Source organism: Glycine soja, chromosome 12 (genome assembly GCF_004193775.1).
Source record: "Glycine soja cultivar W05 chromosome 12, ASM419377v2, whole genome shotgun sequence".
In the NCBI taxonomy this organism is placed as follows: domain Eukaryota; kingdom Viridiplantae; phylum Streptophyta; class Magnoliopsida; order Fabales; family Fabaceae; genus Glycine; species Glycine soja.
In genome coordinates, this window is record NC_041013.1 from 36,383,600 (window position 1) to 36,406,747 (window position 23,148).

At 31.7% G+C, this 23,148-nt stretch overlaps 2 protein-coding genes across 3 annotated transcripts; both read left to right on the plus strand.

Annotated features, from left to right (window-relative positions):
• The first annotated feature begins 650 nt into the window (after window positions 1–650).
• LOC114378960 lies at window positions 651–1,640 on the plus strand. The gene has a single exon (XM_028337540.1). It carries the CDS (start codon window positions 651–653, stop codon window positions 1,638–1,640), a length of 990 nt encoding a protein of 329 aa, XP_028193341.1.
• Window positions 1,641–6,697: 5,057 nt separating this feature from the next.
• LOC114380038 (shaggy-related protein kinase kappa) lies at window positions 6,698–13,245 on the plus strand. Of its 2 annotated transcripts, none has more exons than XM_028338941.1 (13): window positions 6,698–6,856; window positions 6,970–7,132; window positions 7,336–7,428; window positions 7,545–7,604; window positions 7,698–7,970; window positions 8,387–8,461; window positions 9,695–9,751; window positions 9,840–9,980; window positions 10,083–10,133; window positions 10,544–10,639; window positions 12,239–12,322; window positions 12,409–12,511; window positions 12,782–13,245. In XM_028338941.1, exons 2-13 carry the CDS (start codon window positions 6,992–6,994, stop codon window positions 12,868–12,870), a joined length of 1,263 nt encoding a protein of 420 aa, XP_028194742.1. In that variant the 5' UTR covers window positions 6,698–6,856; window positions 6,970–6,991; the 3' UTR covers window positions 12,871–13,245. The 2 variants fall into 2 exon arrangements, with proteins under 2 accessions (XP_028194742.1, XP_028194743.1); XM_028338942.1 differs by having other exon boundaries at window positions 6,700–6,856; window positions 6,938–7,132.
• Window positions 13,246–23,148: the final 9,903 nt, after the last annotated feature.

Here is a 23,148-nt window from a genome sequence, read left to right on the forward strand (position 1 = left end):
AAGCATACCATTTGAGTTCTGGCCAATTCCTAAAAATGCTCATATCTAATAGCATTGATAGACCATATCATGTATAGTATGAAACATGGAAGTATCTAATTGATGGTATTCTACATCATTAGAGAAGGATTACAAACATACCAAGTAAAGTATACAAAATCTTTACTTCTTTTATAAGTTCCAACCACTGTTTAGAACTCAAATATTAAATTTATTCTTTCTGTTCAAAGATTTAGAGTTGGCAACAGAAGAATTACACAATTTGGCATTGCTTCAAATTGAAGAGATATTACAATCCAACAAAAAATCATTACAGGATTATTCAAGCATGCCTTTTCCAAGACATGTAGTGCGATAAAAATTTGGTAATAGATATATGTATGCTGAACAGAATTATGACAAGGCTCAATTAGAACATGATTTCCAAACATATTTTGCTTCTCTAACAGGTTAGAAAAAACGAGCCTTCTTCTTATTTTACTATGTAATATCACTACAATAGAAACCATTAAGATGCAGATAGTAGGTAATATCCTTTTTTGTGAGTTGCAAATACAAATGAGCAAACAAATATCTTTAATTCAATCATTAATGTTGTCAATAGACAAGTTGGTGGAATTTTTTTCTTGTATGGGTCTGGAGGTACTGGGATGACCTTTATGTGGAAGACATTAGCCTCTGTATTGCGTTCAAAAGGTGATATTGTTTTAACTGTTACCTCAAGTGGTATAGCCTCATTGTTATTACCCAACAACAGAATTGCACATTCCAAATTTGTCATTCCAGTGCCTACATTAGATAACTCTACATGTAATATCCATCGAGGTACTGAACTAGCTGAGCTGCTAAAGGCAATAAAGTTGATTATATGGTATGAGGCTCCTATGGCTCATAAGTATTATTTTGAAGCATTGGATAAAACACTGAAGGACATTATGTGTATGTCTCATGTGGACAATGTTCCATTTGGTGGAAAAGTAGTTGTATTTGGAGGCAATTTTTGGAAAATCTTACCTATGATACCTAGAGGAAGTAGATTAGACATAGTGCATGCTACAATAAATGCTTCCTATCTGTGGGACTACTGCATAGTTTTAAAGCTAACAAAAAAAATGTGTTTGCAGTCCAATTCAACAATGTCAAATGCAGAAGAAATAAAGAGCTTTTCTCAGTGGTTGATAGATGTTAGTGATGGGAAACTAGGAAAAGGTGATGATGGATTTTCTAAGATAGAAAATCCATCTGAATTTCTAATTACAAATTTCACTGATCCTATTGAATCAATTGTCACCCATACCTACCCAAATATCCAGCAGAATTATAAGGATGAGGACTTTCTAAAGTCCAGAGCTATACTAGCTTCAACCATTGACACTGTAGACCAAATTAATGACTATGTAGTCAACATTATCCCAAGTGATAAGAAAGAATATTTGAGTTGTGATTCCATTGATATGATAGATGTTGCAACAACTGAATGTTACCAAGCTATTACACCAGAGTTTCTACATTCATTAAAAATATTTGGAATACCTAATCATAAAATTAGGTTGAAAACAGACACATTTATTATGTTGATTCGAAATTTGGATCAAGCAAAAGGATTATGCAATGGTACAAGACTAATTGTGTCTAGATAGGTCAATCATGTTACTGAAGCACGACTATTTTTTGGTAAAAACATAGGTAGTTTGGTTTATATTCCACGGATGTCATTATCACCATCTCAATTTCCTTGGCCTTTCAAGATGGCTAGAAGACAATTCCCAATTATAGTGTCATATGCCATGACAATCAATAAATCTCAAGGACAATATCTTGAATATGTTCAATTATATCTTCCTAAACTAGTTTTCAGTCACGGCCAACTTTATGTGGCATTCTCAAGAGGTCAAAGTAAAAGTTGATTGAAAATTTTTATTCATGATAAAAAAATGAAAACCACAAAATATAACTACCAATGTGGTTTTCAAGGAAGTATTTCAAAATTTGTAGTATGTGCTAATCTTTTTTAGTCTTTATACAATTGATCAGGACATTAAATCCTATTGATAATAATAATGTATCTTCTAGTTGTAGACTTTTTAACAACAGTCTATTTTGTAACAACATGATCACACCAACTTTTTGCAGAGTTTACTACAACACAATATGTTGAAGACTTTTTTGAAGAGTTTACTACAACACAACAGACATGCTCTGCAAGGTAGACCCTGCCAATACATGTCGTTATGTTTCTTAGTTATCTGAAGATGAGACATTAATTGCTTTGTTCTTGTTAAGCTTCTAACATGTGATCTTCAGGTAAGGTTTAATTACTTGGTATCTATTTAAGATTCCATACATTAGTTACTAACTAGCTAGGATCTTATATTAATAAGGATCAAGGTGAACCATCTATATTGTCAGTGCATGAGAATAATGATGTTATTGACAGTGTAAGTTCTTTGGTGTTACTCATTGAATACAAATCAGGAATGTTCTTTGACTAATTGAATACAAATCATATTTTGTTGCATCAATGCTTCTCGGCCAATGCTGAGTATGATCCACCTTTATTGGTATCCATTACACAAGCTAAGCGTCATTTGGGCCTTTTTGATACTCAATTGGATGGCATACCATTTGAATATTTATCATTGATACAATTATATTGGGTGACCAAACATATCAAGACTGAGTAATGATGATGAAGTGTTGTTGAAGACTTTTTCAATTGTCGTGTCACAAAATTTTATATTTTTGCGTATTTGAATCAATGTATTAACTACTTTGGTTATCTTGAACATCTTATCAGACCTATGTTATGATAATACGCTAAAAACACAAACAAAACATTTGTGGATTGTCTTATATACTTCATGCAATGTTTAATATTTTTGTATTAAGCATATGTGGTATTAATTCAAGTTGGATTTCAATTTGTGTTAAATATTGTTGTGATTAAATGCTATCACATTTTAAAGGTGCAGATTTTTAATATATATCTTCTAATATCTAAAGTTGTAGTGTGTGTTATCACAGTTTATATTTGTATGATGAAGTGAATCATTTTTCTGTTTAGTCTCATCACAGTTTATTATGTTTCTGTCTTGTGTACAATGATGTCTTCTAATACTAGCTTCATATAAAAAACTAATAATTATTTCTAGGAATATAGATGTAAAGACAGAAATTGATTAGAATTTAGAGAATGAGTCTTATTGCAAACAAAAATGCTGCAGAGTATTGATAGCCAAAAAAATGCAACCTAATGTAATATGTTGATCATCCATCATCCCAACGCTTTTTTTTCAAACATGAGAGCCAATACCATTTATTTCATGAGTTGTAACACTATGTCATTGATCAACTATTATGGTTTTTTGTCTTCAAACAACACATGCAAAAAAACACTTAATGTAATATATAACTGGCATGAAAATGCTATTTTGGTCAATTTGATAAAGGAACAAAGTGAGACATAGTTGTCGTATCTTCATTCTCCAATCTCCTCAGACTTATTGTTAGCTTTTTGTCATTTTCATCCTATGGTACTTTATACAATAGTATCAATATTTATAAAAGTGTAACGTATAATTTGGTGGCCATGTTACAAATATTTTGTCTTCATTTTCCACTAATTATGACACTTCAATTATCTTATCTTGAAAAGGAGCCAAAAATTTGTGGTAATGATGCATAAGCATTTTGGTCGTTCTTTTATTATAGAGATATAGAAGTATACACATTCTATGTATCAACAGTTAAATCTATTTGGGTCTAATGATAACATGGAATTTAATTTGAAGAAATTAATTATATAGATTTTTGGTCCATGCTATTCCAAGATCACAATATGTATAAATGCTAACTACACATTTTCAACCATTAAGTTAATGATAGAACAAACTACAAATATCATGTTTAAGTTCCATAGTAAGATTGTCTTATAATACCTTGCAAGCAATTTTATACTTTCTTAATTGCCTACTCCTTTAAAACTCTACATATATATCCTAAAAAATATGAAATTTATTTATGAATATGATTTTAAGTAAATCATTTTCCAATGAGAAGCTATTAGTTTGAAATAGCTTTTTTTTATTTCTTGAAAATATTTCCAAAATATCTTTTGAAAATACCTCAACCTTCAATTAATCATTTTATTTATAGTAAAAAAATATTTTAACTACAAACTCTACAAAAATATCCGAGAGATGACCCCAATGATACTGAAACCTATTTCTACTCTGCATAATCTCATGTTTTTTTCATTTTAGGTCTAATGATACTATAATCTTAATTTTGGCTTTTTCTTCCTACACCAGCCAATAATAAGTAGCCCACCCAATGGGCCTTAATAAGTAGCTTGTGCATTTCATACACAATTATTATTCAGTTCAAACACATGACACCCTCAAACTTTTCAATTGCTTATTTCACAAGTGAATAGTGTATCCCATCACTTATCATTTGTCATAAGCTGTGACAATGTCCTAGAACACTTCTCTGCCTACTTCACTCACCATTTCTGATATCTGCTCGCTTTGTCAAAAACATGAAAACTGAGACAAGGTTGGTAGTCAAATGAGCTTTGTCTCACGTGCAACCACACAACATTTGTACAACACTGTCAGTCCATGCCATGACCAACCACAATAGAGTTATACGTCTAGACATTCCACTGGGTAAAAATCTTCATACTACTATAGTCTAGGTAAAAAATTTCGATCCTCTGTCACAACCCAACATGATGTTAGGGTTTTTAACATGAAACAAAATAATGTCATTCACGTTGTTTTGATAAAATAGGAATATCATTATTCGATAACAAAAATGGGTATATGCATTATGTCTTGCAACTCTGTGACATGTAGTATGAAGTAAAACTCAATCCTGTTTTGATAAATTTCTTGGTGGTATCATTACAAAAATTATATTCATCAGACAACCATTTCTATTTTGGGGTATTTGATCTCTCTCTCTCTCTCTCTCTCTCTCTATCTATATATATGTGTGTGTGTGTGTCATCAATAATATTTACTCAATAAACACATTTTACTACTGTTTGTGGCTGTTGTCAACACCCAACTGAACAACAAAAATATCATTACTGATATCAAATTCCTTTGTTTATGTATTCATTTGTTTTTGATTTATGTACCATGTACAATATTATGAATCCAATTTTTCCCATTCAAATTTCATATTTGTTCTACTACCCTTCGAAGGTGGGTTTTCAAAAAATAATTTGTGGTTTTATTAGATTTTAACATATGGTGTAAAGTTTTAGTCTTGAACACTGATTGGTTTTTCAAAAAACACCTTTTCATTGGATAATTATTTTAAAATCACGCATGTTTTTTAGAGAACAAATGTTTGGTTGTTATGTTCCAAATGATAATATGCCTAAAGTCATGCTGATTAAAGATTGAAAATAGGTCTGTCATGGACATGGTTATGTGTAGACTAAGAATGAAATGGGTTTCCTCGTGTCACAAGAATAGTATACTTCATGCATCTCTATTACTCTGTTTATATGTGTAAAACAAAATTTTGATACAATTGTATACTAAGCTTATTGAGATGTTATTCTTTTTATATGATTATTTATGCTTCACCATTTATTAATAGCAACTTTTATATTGTAAATGAAGTTTAGAAATTATGAATGAAGATCAAAAGAACTGGAATGAAATGACTAAGACAATGATGAAGATTAACAGAAAACTAGAGGAAATGTTCAACACTGTTCATGTTAAGAATCAAGTTAGCAATTTATTCTCATTCTCATTTTGATATAACATATCAATATTTCAATTCTTTTGAGAAATTGAACAAGGAATTATTCTCATTTTGATATTACACCTACTTTAAATGTAGTCGTATGGTGAAGTGAGTAGGACTTTTTCTAGAAGATGGAAGGATCAACTAGAGCATACTAAGTATTTGCTAGATAGTAATGACCACATGCACCCTGTTGTATACAACCAAGATTTGCTGAACCCAACTATAGTGGTTGGATGGACAGAACTCAGAGATTTCTATGGACTCATAGGACATCATCAAGTGACCTTGACCCATTTTTGATAGAGTGTTTTCCTCCTGAACATCTTCAAAAGCAGCTCTTAGCCAAAAGCTTATCCTAAATGACATTACTTGTATCATCAATTCCCAAACTTAGTCACTTTTAAAGTCCTACAGAATGAGTACCACCAAGTCACTTGCAGCAGCTTGCTAAGTAACTCAACATTGTATTTAATCAGTGCAAAAACATCTTTGTCTGTCAAATTTTAAAATTGTTCCATGTCTAACATAAACTTAATGTTAATTGCAGGATGTGCACCATGTACTATTTTATGAAGAAAGAAGGTTCACCTATCTGAATTTGGAAGAGATTGCGGAATGCATGATTGTTTATGATGATTGGAGGAACTCGGCAAAAATTAACTGTATATGGAGGACTTTTGCAAAATCACAAAATTTGTAAACTAGAATGTAAATTATATTTGAATTCTTAGATACAATATTTAATTATGTTTTGTTTAGGATTTATTTGTAGTTTAAGTACAATATACTATATTGTAAATTTTTATTTACAACTCTTGGTTTTGTGATTTGCGGGAAATGATGTTGGACAATGTTTTTATGTTTTATGAATAGATATTTAATTATTAAAAAAAGCAAATAAATAAAAAGAGAGAAAAGTAAAGAGAGATATAGATAGAGGGAGGAGGCACTGAGAGAGATGGTGTTGAATGGGTGGAATTGGAAATCGAAGTGAAAAGAACGGTTGAAAGTGAAAGAGTAAGATGCTATTGCAATTGCGCTGCTCTCATTCTCACCACAAACTGACACTTGCCTGCAGTTGAAGGTCACTCTCAACTCAACTCTCTTATTATCTTTCCTTTTTGTATTGGATAATAGTATGCATCTCTCATTCTTTGGTGATTAGATCTGATGAATTAATTGAGCATCTGAGTGCAGAAAGAATAGAGGATCGTGGTCGATGGCGTCTGCTAGCCTTGGAAGTGGTGGGGTCGGCAGTTCGAGGTCTGTTAATGGTGGCTTCAGGGGTTCTTCCAGTTCCGTCGATTGGCTTGGCAGAGAGATGCTTGAGATGAGGTTGAGAGACCACGAAGACGATAGAGTCAGTACTCTAATTAACCTACCTTTTCTTTAATTCACACTCTTTAATTCTTTTTGCCTCCTACTCAAAATCAAATCAAAGGCCTTCTTTTCTATTAGAAATTACTGAACAAACAAGCCCTAAGTTTACTGTCTTCTGAAATTCGAACATTTTTTCTCGTTTCTCTTCCTGTCAATTTGAATTGCCCGTTTTGTGTTTTGCAGGATAGTGAGCCTGACATCATTGATGGTGTGGGTGCTGAGACAGGTCACGTCATAAGAACCAGCATTGGTGGCCGAAATGGTCAGTCTAAGCAGGTAAAAAGAAAAGTATAAAATACTGGCTCATTTGGTATTAGAGAACTCTTGTGGTTACTTGAACTATTGACAACTAATAACTCCTCTGACATAATTTTTTTTTTTTGAGTTGACAGAATGTTAGTTATATTGCAGAGCATGTAGTGGGGACAGGCTCTTTTGGTGTTGTTTTTCAAGTGAGTTTGCTTTTCATATCTTTTCTAAACACCATGCTGTTGATGTATGACATACTGATGATACCTTCTTCATTTTATCAATGCTTTTATTAGGCAAAATGTAGAGAAACAGGAGAAATTGTGGCCATCAAGAAAGTTCTCCAGGACAAACGATACAAGAATAGAGAGTTACAAATTATGCAAATGCTGGATCATCCAAATATTGTTGCCCTAAGGCATTGTTTCTTTTCAACGACTGACAAAGAAGAAGTTTACTTGAATCTTGTACTTGAATATGTTCCTGAAACTGTGAATCGCATTGCGAGGAGCTATAGCAGGATTAACCAGCGAATGCCTTTAATATATGTAAAGCTTTATACCTACCAGGTATGTAATTGCTTGCTTCTCAGTTAGATCTGGAAATTCATAGCAAGAGGCAATCCCAGAGTATTTAAATAACCTACATTTATTACGGTGTCAATAATAATATATTAATTAGCCCGTGAAATTCTAACTCATCTCTTGTAATCCCTGCTTAATTGTTTTTCTTAAATTTTTGTATTAAGTTCCTCAGCTTTGACTTTATCTGATATGACGAATTTGAGTTTCTCACATATGGCATTCTTTTTCAAAAGAATTGTGAAAACAGTAAAAAAAAAACTCATAATAGATGTTGCTTTTGTATATGAGCAGTAGACTTTTAGAAGGAAAGTAAGGTATTGTGTGATTTACTCATTTTAAATCCCTATTAATTTCTTGTTCATTGATTATTTATTTCTTCTTTTCTCTGATTTTGGCTGCAGATTTGCAGGGCCCTTGCTTATATACATAACTGCATTGGTATATGTCATCGTGACATCAAACCTCAGAACCTACTTGTAAGATATTTCTGAGTTAATGATTTGTTTGCTATGTGGAACTTATTTGGTATAGTCAATGTCTCATAATGCACTCATTTATGATATTATTTTTATTTAGATGCTAATTATGATGTTGAAAGTTTGTAACCCTCTCATATCTAATATAAATCTACACATAAAAGAAAGTAGGAAACCTTACTGAAATGCAATTAATATTTTGTGATCAACAACAACCAAGCCTTTTCTCTTTAGGTAGGGTTGGCTACATGCACCAAATGATGTCATAATGTTCTATTGTAAATGTTATTTGTAGACAAACCATTGACCTCTAAATCCTTTTTAATGGTTTCATCTATATCTTTTCTCAATCTTCTTTGCATAGCAAATTAAGGATTGGGTTGCCTTTCATCTAATCTACTCTCCCAACTTGGGCTTCTACACGTCTTCTCCATACATGCTTACACATGCCTCTTGCAATTAGTGTGTTATGTTCTCAAACAAATAATGAATGGAAGATGGTTATCCGCAGTGCTTATTATGTTCAATTTTCATTTTATTTTTGTTGAAATTTATGTCTGACTGCTTGCTCCCACATCCTCCTATGTCTCTGCATGTTCAAATATGGGTGGCTTGCTCTTCGAAAGTCTTGTCAATTGTAGTTTGCTTGAATCAGCAGACGATGTCTTAAACTTCTCCATTAAGTTTGAATTGAAATGGATAATTTTATGAATGCTGGTTTTACTATATACTATAATTTTAATTGTCCATGTCAAAGACAAACTCTTTTAAAATCCTAAGTTTCAGGATGGAGGCCCAATAATGGCTTTATATTAATAATAACATGACATAACCACTTGGTCTAAGAAATTCAGGTAGCATGTCATGGACCAACTTCCTAAAAGCTTGAGCTATTAGGTAGAAGCACAAGCTGCACAACAACAATGGCTTTATTTTACTAACACCATATGTGTCAAACCTTTATGCATGCCGGCAGTCTTGTTTCACTGTTTTTAGGTTAAATTGTGGAGTACAGATTATTTGGATTGTCCAACTTTTACTTTTTGTTTTTTAAATTTTAATGTCTCACTCGCTTGGAATCTATTCTTATCCAATGTGAAAGATATGTGAAGGTTTTATAGCCTTCACAACGATGACTTAACCTAACTGAAAGATGATACAATATGTAGCAAATATACCTGTGATGCCATCTGTTACTATTTGTTGGGCTCAAATGTATGTTACTCATGTCAGGTGAACCCGCACACTCATCAGCTGAAACTATGTGATTTTGGGAGTGCAAAAGTGTTGGTAAGATATTGATCTAAGTGCTCTGTTAGTTGATGGAAGCTACTGTTTTTTGTCCTCAAGTTTCATCCATGTGCTTCTAATTCATTAGGTGAAAGGAGAACCTAATGTTTCTTACATCTGTTCAAGATACTACCGTGCTCCGGAACTTATATTTGGGGCCACCGAATATACAACTGCCATAGATATATGGTCAACTGGTTGTGTAATGGCTGAATTACTTCTTGGACAGGTATTTGGTTCTTTAAAAAAATGTGACAAATTTTTCTCATTTCATCATTTCTCTGTTTTCTGTCTTCTTTTGCATTTTCCTGAAGTTCAAGTTGATTTGCAGCCCTTGTTTCCTGGAGAGAGTGGAGTTGATCAGCTAGTTGAAATCATCAAGGTAAGGATTTACCATCCATTTTTTTCAATTAATCTGGATTTGGCTATCCTAGATTATGAAATGTTTCTTTTAGACATTATATGTACAATGAATTCAGTTGGGTCTACCACAAATGGTATATGTTCTGGGGATTTTTACATTTCCTCTGCATCCTGGCTGAGGAAAGGGATATATTTATTTTGTTTATTGCGATGATTTCCAGTTTTAAGTGTAGAAATGTTTTGCAATGCTTGATTAACTTGTCTTTGTTTGAGAGGGATAGAGCGAAGAAAAAGCAAATTTTCCTTTACTTGTACCGTTTTGTAATTTAGGTTTTCCAAGTTTTGTCATTGTTCTAATATAAAGTTTTGTAGTTCACTATTCTCCCAATGGAGTCATGAACAATTACAATCTAATGATTTTTATCTCAGGTTTTGGGAACTCCAACCAGGGAGGAGATAAAGTGCATGAACCCAAATTATACTGAATTTAAGTTTCCACAGATAAAACCTCATCCGTGGCACAAGGTTCATTCTCTTTTCTGCTTACTTACATTTTGTAACTTACTGTGAATGTTTGTAGTAATTCAGGATTTAGGTTAAATTTGCTTATGCTAATTCATTGCCTAGATGAGCTACCATTTTAATAATTGTTGAACCTGTACAGATACTATGCTTTTCTTATAAGTGATACTTGTGTCAATGTGGTCCATTTAATTGCATCTGCATGCTTTTCCTCTAGTGATTCTAAGTAATTGGCAAAGCTGAGTAATTCAGCCTGCTTGAATTTGATTTCTGGGATATGGTGAGTTCTGCATTATCATTCAGTATTTTGAATGTAGATTGTTCCTTATATAAGTGAGACATTTCACAGGGAAAAAAAGGTAACCAAGATGTTTCATATAATTGAGAAGTGGAATCTTTTCGACAATTGTATTTCCTTCCTATCCCAGCACCATTTTTTCAAAAGAATAATAATATGAATAATCCCTTATATTGTATTACATCTCAGAAGGAAAAAAAATCAAAATCCTATGCTATTGATGATTAGTCTTCTTTGTGCAAGGATTTTAATATGATATTATTTTAATGTGACAGATCTTTCTGTATTGTTTTCTCTTAGAAGCAGTAGAAACTTGTACTTATTTTTCTACACCTTTATCCCCACCATATTTTCTCTTTATTTGATCCATGTAAGTGTGTCACTTCCTAGTCGTAGTTTAATTGTACATATTGCAGGATGATGTAAATTACTCCCTCTGGTCCTTATTATAAGGCATAGTTTAGAAGGAATTGATGGTCCTTTTTATAATGCATTTAGAATTCCTATGAAGCAATTAATCTTTTTTCCATTAGTTGCCCTTATTAAATATTCTTTATTTGTGTATTTTATTGATAGTGGTGCATAATACTCTTAGGCTTCAATGTTTTTACGTCACCCATAACAAGTCAATGATTATTAATAAGGGCATGATTGGTACATTAGTAACATTTTTTTAAAATTCAATAAAATCAACTGAATTAATTACTTTTATTGGTCTTATGATTGATGTCCAAAGTGCTGTATAATAAGGACCAGAGGGAGTAGTACATGTTGCAGGATGGTATAAATTGTTGTTTTAAGTTATTGTGGCATTAGAAAGAGTTGAATATAGATCAAGGAGTCACAGCTTATTTCTTTGATTTTGATTTGTCTGCCACACTGCATGTGGCATGGGACTGGAGTAGTGCAGTAATACTAGATTAATCATTGATGTAGGTAGATAATTGTTGATACTTCCTAGTTCCATGTCCAGAGATACCAGGAGGGTAGAACAGTGCTTTGTCAAGTTAAAATTGTTATAGGCTGCATTTTTCAAACATGGTTTCTGTTTCCAAATGGTTGGCAAGGGTCCGGGGACGTGCTGAAACATTCTAAAATCAAGGATAGGCATTAATGTCTGGGTTGAATTGATGTTATACATTAGTCCCTCTATGTGTGCGTGTGTGTGTGTGTGTGTGTGAAGCTATTCAATTTGATCATATGCACATATTGGTAAAACTTGTGCGTGAATGTCTAACCTACATTATTTCAAAGGATTCTTGGTTGAATGTGAGATTTACTGTGTTATGATCCTAATTTGATAGGTCTTTCAGAAACGTTTACCCCCAGAAGCAGTGGACCTTGTCTGTAGGTTCTTTCAGTACTCCCCCAATTTGAGATGCACTGCAGTAAGTTGAATGTCTCCATTTTTTATTTACTTTTCTCACCTTGGATATTATAAAATTATTTTACTCATGATATTATGGCACTGCAGTTGGAAGCTTGCATTCATCCATTTTTTGATGAATTGAGGGACCCAAACACCCGCCTTCCTAATGGTCGACCACTTCCTCCACTGTTTAATTTTAAACCTCAGGGTGAGTTTAAGTACTTTCTCATAGATCAGCACAATTTATTAGTGAAGTTTATTTGGAATAGCTTTATATAAAGCCAACAATGGATTTATTTCACTACACACGTGATTTGTTGGTGTGAGTGTTAGTCCTATGACGTGGGCCTTGTGAGGTCAGGGTTATATAGCAAATTCTGTAACCAAAACACAATGATAGTGGCCATTTTAGCACATACAAGAGTGAATGACACCAGATTTATCTCTTTAATTTCCTGTTTGTTGTTCATTCATGCAGAACTTTCTGGTGTACCCCCTGATGTCATCAATCGGCTTATACCAGAGCATGCGCGTAAACAGAACTTATTTATGGCTTTGCACACCTAGCAATGCCCCCCATCCCCACCCCCCCAAGTTGTCGTCACTTACTAGCAGGTTGTAAATTATCCGGTTTATCCGAGAAAAACTCCACAGAAAGAGTTCCTAGGATTATATTATTATATAATATGAAAAGTTTCTTTTTCCTTTCTTTATTGTCAAAGGAGTTGTTTTCTATTTTTGTTCAGGAGACAACGTTTTCATGTATATTTATGTCAGACATGTGCCTCTGGTTATTCTAGGGCCTCTCTGTTATAACTTATAAGACATGATAGTGTTAGGTTATAGTATAGTATAGTATAGTTTATACGCTGTATTGTTTGGTTTGGTGTGTCATGTATGTTGGAATAATTTTATCCATTATAGTATTTTGTTGTCCGATCATATTAAACGCTGATAGGATAAACAGTCCCAAACCTACCAAATCCGTCGAGAAAGAAAAGTCTCACAAACAGTGGAAGATGGAAAGCTCGCATGAGGCGTAGTAACATGCTTGAATGTTACAAGAGGAATAGGTAATAACATGTTTACAAGCTCGCCTCGCATAGCATCGTGAAGCCAAAGGAAAATTTTGCTTCCAAGTTCACCTGAACAACACTGTAAGCCGGAGGAGTCTTGTCACTTGTGTTCGGGCCAACAATCATATCCACTATTAGCTTAATAGTTAATACAATAATATCCACTATTAGGTTAATAGTTAATACATACATAGCTTTGGAGAGGAACTGAAGACTGACTCTTCGATACGGCCTTATTCAACTTTCTACCTTTTCATCTCACTAAAGTCATTTCATTTTTCTTGACCCTCCCTTTTAACAAGGGGAGGCACAAATATTACCCGAGATTAGAAGTGTACTAGACAAAACTTTCTTCTAGTCACAGTTGTAGAAGCCACCAATCTTGACGGGTCCTTTACCTTAAATCCAGAAGCCCCACAAAAAGAAGGGTCTGGAGTATTTTAGTAATTTGTTTTATACAAAAATAAACACATTTAATATTATTATAGTTATATAAAAGCTCAGATGAGATGGTTTGAAAAAAAAAAAACAAGTGGCACCAATATTCCGATCTCAATAACAAATCCGTGATAGATTCATTTAGCATCAAAACAAACAATATTTCGGAATTTTGCTGGACTGCACACGTTCTCTCTCTATAATACCCAAGCTACATATCTTTGAAATATAAATCCCAAATTACACCAGTTTTTTAAGGCACTGAGAAGTCGGGAGCTCGCAACCCGACTTCTCAATGGTCAATTTCTTTTTTCAAATTATTTTTTTAAAAAAAAAATTAAAATTTTTTAGTTAACATTTTAATTATTTCTTTAAAAAATTTATTCACTGGTTTTTTTAATATTATTTTTGCATTAATAAAAAATTAAATATTTTAATAGTATCATTTTATTAAATATAAATTTTTAAAATAATATTTAATTTTAAAGAAAATGATGTTGTTATTAAATATTTTTTTGTTATACTATTTAATTTTTAAAAGTTGATTATATTTTTGGATTGATAATAATTAATTTATACAAGACTTTTGTACTTTTGATTTTTTTAAAAATATGTATTATAAAGAAAATAATGAATATATAGTTATCGCATCTCAATGATATTCTATAAAGAAATTAAAATTATCAAATAACGAAAAATATTATTAATAATAATTGAAAATAGTAAAATGAAATTGAAACATAATACAAGGAACATGATAAAACGAAAATAACAGAATGTCCTAACAATAACAATTCAAACGTGAAAATGATAAAATTAATCATAGTTTGGAAGGTGTTCCGCAACAGAAATGTCTTCTTCCAATAGTTGGATTATTGGTTTGTTAAAAATAACTAAAATTTATATTGGACAAAAACGCTTCCAGTAGTTGGATTCTATTAACACCTTTAACACGTCTTAATTGGTTTTTAACTCTATTATTTGATACTCGATTAATTTTTCTAAATATTTTGTATGGTCTGATTGTCGAAAGAACAATTGTTTAACCATTTGTGATTCGTGAATTTCATAAGGGGAAACCCCTATAGGCGTAACTTGTTTAATGACATCCTTGAGTTTTTCGAATCGAAGCTACATCCCGAAGGAATTTGAAATCTTATTGGGTTTGTTCGAGTGAAGGAGTAACCCAAAAAATCACCTTGTCTTGGTATCTTTCACTTGTCGTTGTAATACAACATTGCATCATGAGTAGGAGTGATGGTGGACCGAAGTAGGTTGAGTATACCATTGGGTGTTCTGTTAATGATACATAATAATTCTATAGGATCGACGCATGAGTATTGTTCATTGCACATTAACATTGTACAAACATCATCATCATTTTTCAATTGTAGAGAATAAAAAAAAAGATTGTTGACATGCATCTATGGATGATTGACGATAGTAGATTTCATCCACAAATTGGTCATTGGTTAGGCAAAGGGTATTGTAAATTCTACTCTTCAGTGTCTCAAAAGAACACTTTTCAAGAACTCGCATCAATATTGAAGTAGGACATTGAAAATAAACACTAGTTTGATTGTGAATGATTGATCCATTTGAGAAAATGAATGCTAATATCGAGTTAGAAATGGTCTGAGTGTTTGTTTCTCCCAATAATGTCATAGTATTGAGATTGAATATGATTTGTGAAGATATGTTGTGCAGAAGTGTGTGACTATATTGAGGGTGTTTGGTATTATTTATAGTTGTATGAAGCTCCACCTTGTTGATGTTTATTGACAGATGTTATTATTGTAATTTTGTTTTTATCGATATAGTGTATAGTGTTGTGAATTTTTTTACTATGATTTTACTGTTAGATTGTTGGCAAGTGCACCAAATTATCACAAGTAGTAAAGTTAAAACGGAAGACCGAGTGTCGAATTCATAAAAACTTTATTTGTACTTAGGTAGATGAATATTTAATTAAGAAAAAGATTTGAAAAAATTTGTAGAAAAATAGTAAATTAAATTAAAGCAAACAAGAAAAGAAATTAAAAATTAATTTAAATTAATTAGTTAAAAATAGAAAAGATGAGAAAAACCAATATTATTATAGAAGTTAAATTCAGAAGATGAGAATGTAGGCAACTTAGCCTACCAAAGTTACTCTTAATATAATATTAATGATTTTTCTTTATTTATAATTATTCTAATTTACACATGCATCTACTAATATACTCTAGTCAAGATCTCTCGAGTGAAAGAACCTACTTTATTTATCTTTTCTACCAAATCCCTTTGCAGAGAGCAAATAGTTAAATTGGATTAAGAATAGAGATGTATAACATGCTAAACAAAATCAACCTATCTCTCGTGATGACTTTATTTAGATACTATTTTCCAGTTTTATTAGAAAACAATGTTTTCCAATGCTACTCCTAAAACTTACCATGCAAATGGGTGATTAAGCCACAAGCAATAATATTAAGCACAAGAAAGGATAATGCAAAAGTAATAATATTAAATAGATAGGAAGAGAAATTACATAAAAATAGTTGGTTGCCAAGTTCCCAACAAAAGGGATTTAGCCTCTCATTGCCATAGGAGACTTTACAATTGCAAGAGGGGAATATTTAGTAAAAGTGCAATAAGTAAGAAATGGAACGGAGGGAAGGAATGACTCCTATTGATTGTTTCTCCTTTTTCTAGTATTTGTCTTCTTCTATAAGAAATTGTATTCTCTTGAATTTTCTGTGTTTTTTTTCTTCTTCTCTCCTTTTATAGGTGCAGATCAGCTTAATCTTCACACAACCTTAGTGCGACTCTTTCTTGAATTAGTCTACTTTCCTCGATTAGCCTTCACTTTCCAGAATTATCTTCTTGGCGCTAAGCGTGTTGTTCTTGCTAAGCCTGCATCGCGCACTGAGCGCTTGAGACGCGCTAAGCGCGCTTCTTCAGAGTTCCAATTTGCTATTTTGGGCTTTACTTTACTAACTAAGCATCATAAATTCATCAACCTTTAATATTTTTTGAACAAAAACTTAAATGATGTTAAAATAACAATTATTTGCACAAAAAGGAACAAATATGAGAGAAAAATGACCAATTCTTTTACAATTTAATCCCAAAATATACATATAAATAGCAGTTATCATTTACCCTGTTATCTAGTGCATCAAATGTCCATTATTAGTTTCAGACTTGAATTTAAATTGTGAGTTATCAATTCAATGTCAGTTTTGTTGGTGAAACATCTATTGTTTTTTCAGAGACGTGGGTAAATTGCAAAATGTTATCAATTTCGACTTTGATTTTATCCTACTACCTGGTGAATCAGATGTTCATTATTATTACTTTCATACTTAAATTTAAATTGTGAGTTGACAATTCAATGTCAGTTGTGCTAGTGAAGCATATATTATTTTTTCAAAGACGTGGATAAACTGCAAACTGTTGTCAATTTCGATTGTGATTTTATCCTGTTGCATGATTTTACTCCTCCTTTTCCTTGGTGCACCAATGGGGTCCTGATCCAAGGAAAAAAGGAGTACAAAGAGTCGTCCGATTTCAACTTACATTCCTATTGAGATGGACAAACAAGAAAATGAATGGGAAACTAGAAAAAAAATGTGAAATCTGTCGACAACAAGGACATAACAAAAACAGTTGTCCTAACGTATCTTCATTTTTAGTTTCCCTTTAGACAAATATTATTTTTTATGTATTTTATTTATGATATAATATTCTTCTATAAATAAATTATTAAACAAAAAATATTATCATTTTTTAAAAAAATTAAATGAAATTATTAAAAAATTATATTTAATAAAATAATACTATTAAAATATTTAATTTTTTTATTAATGCAAAAGTAATACTAAAAATCAATTAAAATGTTAACTAAAAAAATTTAATTTTTTTTAAAAAAACTTTAATTTAAAAAAGATTTACTGTTGAGAAGTCGAGTTGCCAGCTCCCGACTTCTTAGGGCCTTAAAAAACTGGTGTACTTTGGGATTTATATTTCAAAGATGTGTAGTTTAGATATTACCAAGAGAGAACGTGTGCAACACATGATAAATTTCCAATATTTCAATGCAATGACCCTAGTGATGTAAACAAATTTGAGCTGAATCTAACTTCATTAGATGATTCTATTTGTTGTGACCTTATCATCATGGTGAGAAATCATTTCATATGCAAACAAGTTATCTTGAACATGATCATCCCTCCATCCCTTATTTAGTTTGAGTTTTCAACATGAGAAATGACAAATCCATACTCAGGTGGATATTTGTTCTAACTTAGCATCAATATATAGTGAGTTGTTAACTATCACACGATCAACACAGTCATCTTCGATGCTCAACTCAAACAATGGTCCATTAAATCACTTATGCAATGATGGCATTTTTGGGGGTATAAACCAAGAAAGAAGAAGAGGAAGTGTGAAGAAAAAAATGAACCATAAGGTTATGTTTCATTGAAGAAATTAATTGTTCATTGGTGGGAGACTCTTGAGAACTTGTTTCAAATGAAAACTTAATAATAAGATTAAAAAAGAATTATTGAAGATAAAACTTCAATTAAGTAAAAAGTATTCTTAAATTAAATACGATAAAAATAATTAAAATTTATTTATATTTAAAATCAACACGTATAAGTTTTTTTTAATTATATTATTAGATATTAAAAAGAATATATATATATATATATATATATATATATATATATATATATATATATGATAGATGATAGAAGACTAAAGTAAGACGGATTTTTTCATAGCTATATAAAATTGTTGGGAAGTGTTAAAGAATGTTGTGCCTGAGAGTGTGTAGTCTTGAATAGATGTGCTTAAGAGATAGTAAAATAAATTTAATATATCTAATGTAAAGGAGTAGTATTTGAAAATGTCCAAAATGAACATCCTTAATTGTTGACATGTGTCACTTTTTTGGTTTTTTTTTTATCTTTTCCTACTTACCCTTCTTCTACTCACCCTTCTGTACCAACGTCACCCAGCCACTACAACCTCCCTTAAAAGCCACCGCACAACCATAACCACAAACTCTCCACCGTGACTAACCTCCGACCACCAATGAACGGCAGTGTCACACCACTACTGCTGAGCCACATCATCTCTGACCAAAACCATCTCCCTCTCTCTCTCTCTCTCACTTTCTCTTCTAAGCTTCCTTCTCGCTCTCTCCCTCGAGTGACTCAACGCTCTCTCGGTTCTCTTCTCATCTTCATCCTTTTTTTTTTATTTTGGTTAGGGTTTTAGGTTGGGTTTTAGTGTTTAACATATCTTTTCATCTTTGTGTCGATTTTTTTTCGTCATTCTAATTTTTTCCCTCAATTTTGGTTACAACTTAAGGGTTTAAATGGGAAATCAGAGGTCATCTTTCTAGAAGCACAATCAGAGGATTCTGGAACTTTAGTAAGTCTCATTTATTTAACTCATTTTTTACATGTTAGGGTTTAAAAGATGAAACTGTTTGGCTGCTATTGTTATTGCTATAAGTTTAAACTTTGTTGCTTGAAACTACAACTTTGTCAACTTTGCATATGAGATTGTAACTCAATATTGACAATAATTGTTGCTTCTTTGTATGCTGGAGAAGGTGTTTGAATAGATAATGACTAGAATGAGTTTGGACGCTAATCTAGGAATTAGGATTTTGCTCTTCTTTATCAAATTGATAAGTTAACTTCAGGTTAGGAATTGTACGGCTGATTCTTTGTTGTTTAACATACACACACATTCATATCATATATGGTTACAACATTATGCAGGTGCTGAGTAAGTGACTTGAATAACTTCATTTTACCTCTCCTTTATGCTAATCCTAAATTTTATATTATGCATTCATTGTGGTCTTGACTCTTCACTTAAAAGATTTCAACAAAGTCAAGGTTGATTTGGTAATTTTCTTATTACTTTTAATTTTAAATTCGTTCGAACTGAGAACGAGTCAGGAAAATAGCAAGAACAAACCCAAAACACGTCATTCATAATGACAAGAACAAAATATATTACCCAAAACTGGAATGAGAATATTCTCAAGTTTTTTTTTTCAAGCATTGGAAGAAGGGGAATCCCATAAATAATCAAATATCTATGTCCTTCCTTTCTAATTCTTATTATTATTATTATTATTATCATTATGCAACAAAAGATATCTATCACATAGGCATAATTGTTGTGCACAATGGTGAGTACAGACCATGATAGTGATTTGTTCGACTGTCCTAAATTTTCTTTGATAAAGATAAATCTCATAGAATGATGACTGAACATTTCAGATGTGGAAATGATGTGAGAGAACATTTCAAAAGGTTGCTTGCAATTGATTTCCATAATCTGAAATAACCACATGAATAGATGATGTTGTTCTTCCTTCTTCCCATCAATGTCTAGCTAAAATGAAAGATCTGCAATTGTAGGCTCTGGTCAATATCCTCGGATGCAAAACGACATGGAAACAAAAATCCATAACATTAAGCAAAATGCATACACCTCTATCCAGCGGGCTTTTAAAGCTCAATCTGATGCAATCACTTGGGTACTTTTGCCTCAATTGTTTTGTTTATCTTTCTATTATGTATGTTGCATAGGATTGACAATGAGTTTTTCAGTTCCTATGTACTTTAGGAAAAAGAACGTTTAATTACAGAGCGTAGGAAGGAGCTAAGAGTATTAGATAAAGTAGAAAGAAAACTTCTATCAAGAGTCAATGTTGATGACATCAACCACAAGAAAAAGATCATATTATATTTTATCATATTCTACTGAGCAATTCTTGTATAGCATTGGGCAAACTGTGGTTTGTTCTTTATTTTAATGTAGGGTGTAACCAATTGTGCTGTTAGGGAGTGGAGAAAGGGAAATGTGCTCCATAGGTATTTATCTATCTATCTATTTCTATTTAACTATTTTGGATAGTTTGGATAATAAGGCCTATTATTATTACTCATCCATTGTCATCTTTAAAACCGTATATTTAATTGTATAAAATTTATGAAGCCATTTTGGTTTTTAGCAACTAACAAATATTATTTTATTCATAGCTTCATTAGTTTCTTATAGGTGAATGAAATACTAGAATGTAAGTCTGTGTTTTCTTCTCGAAGCATCTTTTTTCTCTAATGACCTAGGCTTCTTTCCTCTTTTTCTTCCTTTTCTCTCTTTTCTGTCTTTGGATAGCTTCGGTTGAAACTTCTTTTCATTTTCTTTATAGTGGATTTTAGTTAACCATTCATGAACATGGTCAAATTTTGTAGTGGGTTTTGAAGGTGATATTAATATACATCTCTATGTCATTTTCTTGCAGAATTTACGGTGGTGGGACTACAAGTTAATCTGTTATTAATATATGTCTCTAAGCACAACGTTGCCACTGAACAGTGAATTCCTTCACCACTGCATCGATATCATTGGTAAGTTTGTTTTCTTATCCTTTTTGTCATTTACACCTTTCTTATTATTACAAGTATTTCATATTTGTTTTTAATTTCCCTCAATTTTGTTTAATGGATTTCTTGATGTTTTTCATATGAGAAATCAAATGGGTTTCATCCAAAAACTAGAAGCTGTGGGTATGTGGTGATTCTCATCCATATTTTTTTTTCTTTTCATTTTCACTTTTGTGATTCTAATGACAAAGTTTCTTGATGTTTTTTTTTTATAGGAATTTTCTCACTTTCTTTCTTTTCTCATTCTGCAACTTCTGAAGGACTACACGTTTGGTTGGGCTTCTTTAGCTTAACTCCTTTTTTTTTTAAATTATTCTAATTTTTTTGGTAACTTTTGGTTGTTTTTCCCCCTAACTTTTGAAGGACTTGATGTTTGGTGGAGCTTATTTAGCTCAAATATTCTTTTTTGTTTTTTTTATGCTTTCTTGGGATTTTTGGGTTTTTGTGAATGTATGGTTGGATTTTTGGTATCTTTGTCTTTGAAACAATTTTTGGTGGGGTTTGTTTGGGAGAAAGTGTGACTAAGTAATTTTTTTTGGTATTTTTGGGTTTTTGTGAATGTATGGTTAGATTTTTGGTATCTTTGTCTTTGAAAGAGTTTATGGTACTGTTTGTCTGGGAGAAAGTGTTTTTTTGTGGTTTTTAGTGGTTATGTTTTTCTCTGAAACAAAGCTTAGTTTTTTCTCTAGATCTGTTACAACATGTTGTTTTCTTGAGGTTTGTTGTCTATGCAGCTAAACGACCAAAAACATTTGTTGTTTGTCTCTTTTTCTTTCTTGGTTTTAACTTCAAATTAAGATGTATGAATTATGAATAGTTATTTTTACATGAAAAGGGATACAATATATATTGAAGATTTTTTATTTTTTGTTAAGAAGCAAAGTATGAATTGAATATTCAACAGGGTGGGGGAGAAGATGAAATGAATAGGTACTACTACCACCTTCCTCAACCTGCCACACTTCCCACTACAACTACTACTAGGTTCTATTAGTTTTTGTGATTTTCTTTATTCATTTCACATTTTAGTTAGACATTTTCACTTTGTTCAAATATTTTGTTGTTATAATCGTGACCAAAGGGGTATCATTTATGCCACGGTCATATCATTTTAATTACAAATTTACAACAAAATTATTTGCAAAAATGTAAAGTTTTAGAGATGTGGTTAACTTCCACTTCAATTTTGATTTTTTTTCTTTCAATGCATTGGTTTTTCTTTTTCTTATTTTAAACAAATTTCAATGCCTTCTTTATTGGTTTTCACTTTTTATTACTCTCTTTTACCAAGGCCACAAGCTGTTCCCTTTATATATTGTTTGTTCTATGTCATATTTTGTTCTGTTATGAAACTATTCTATGTTTTGTGAATTTAAGTAGTGCTTCAATTCCTTGACTAATTAAAGTCATTGGAATAATGTCTCAATGTCTTATAAGCGGTGCTGGGAATCTTGAGACTAAGTGTTTTTAAATGATTTTTAGTTTTTTATTTTATTTTTAAGATACTTATTTAATAATTTCAGGAAGGAAACTACAATGGTATAATTCTTAAATTATTCTCGATGAAGGGAAATGGTTTTCTTTTCAACCTTTCATGTGTTTGCAGTCTTTTAATTTGTTTGTGTTGTTAATTGAAATTAAACTTTATACAGTTGAATAACATTTACTTGTGTCATCATTGATGCAATTGAGTGCCCATCTAACTGCATTAGCTAATTAGTCTTCAAATAGGATTAATACTATTATGGTTTAATTAACAAATATATGTTGCCTGCTATTGGATATTAGCATAGTGCACATAGACCAAACTTTTATATTTCATAGTAACCAATTACTATATATTGGCTAGAATATATAGTGAGAAAAGT

Excerpts from the sequence above, each read along its gene's own strand:
- LOC114378960 (XM_028337540.1), top strand. The coding sequence starts at position 651 with ATGACCTTTATGTGGAAGACATTAGCCTCTGTATTGCGTTCAAAAGGT.
- LOC114380038 (XM_028338941.1), top strand. The coding sequence starts at position 6,992 with ATGGCGTCTGCTAGCCTTGGAAGTGGTGGGGTCGGCAGTTCGAGGTCT. Across the intron at positions 8,462-9,694 it reads TCAAACCTCAGAACCTACTT|GTGAACCCGCACACTCATCA; the intron begins GTAAGATATTTC and ends TACTCATGTCAG. Across the intron at positions 10,640-12,238 it reads AACCTCATCCGTGGCACAAG|GTCTTTCAGAAACGTTTACC; the intron begins GTTCATTCTCTT and ends CTAATTTGATAG.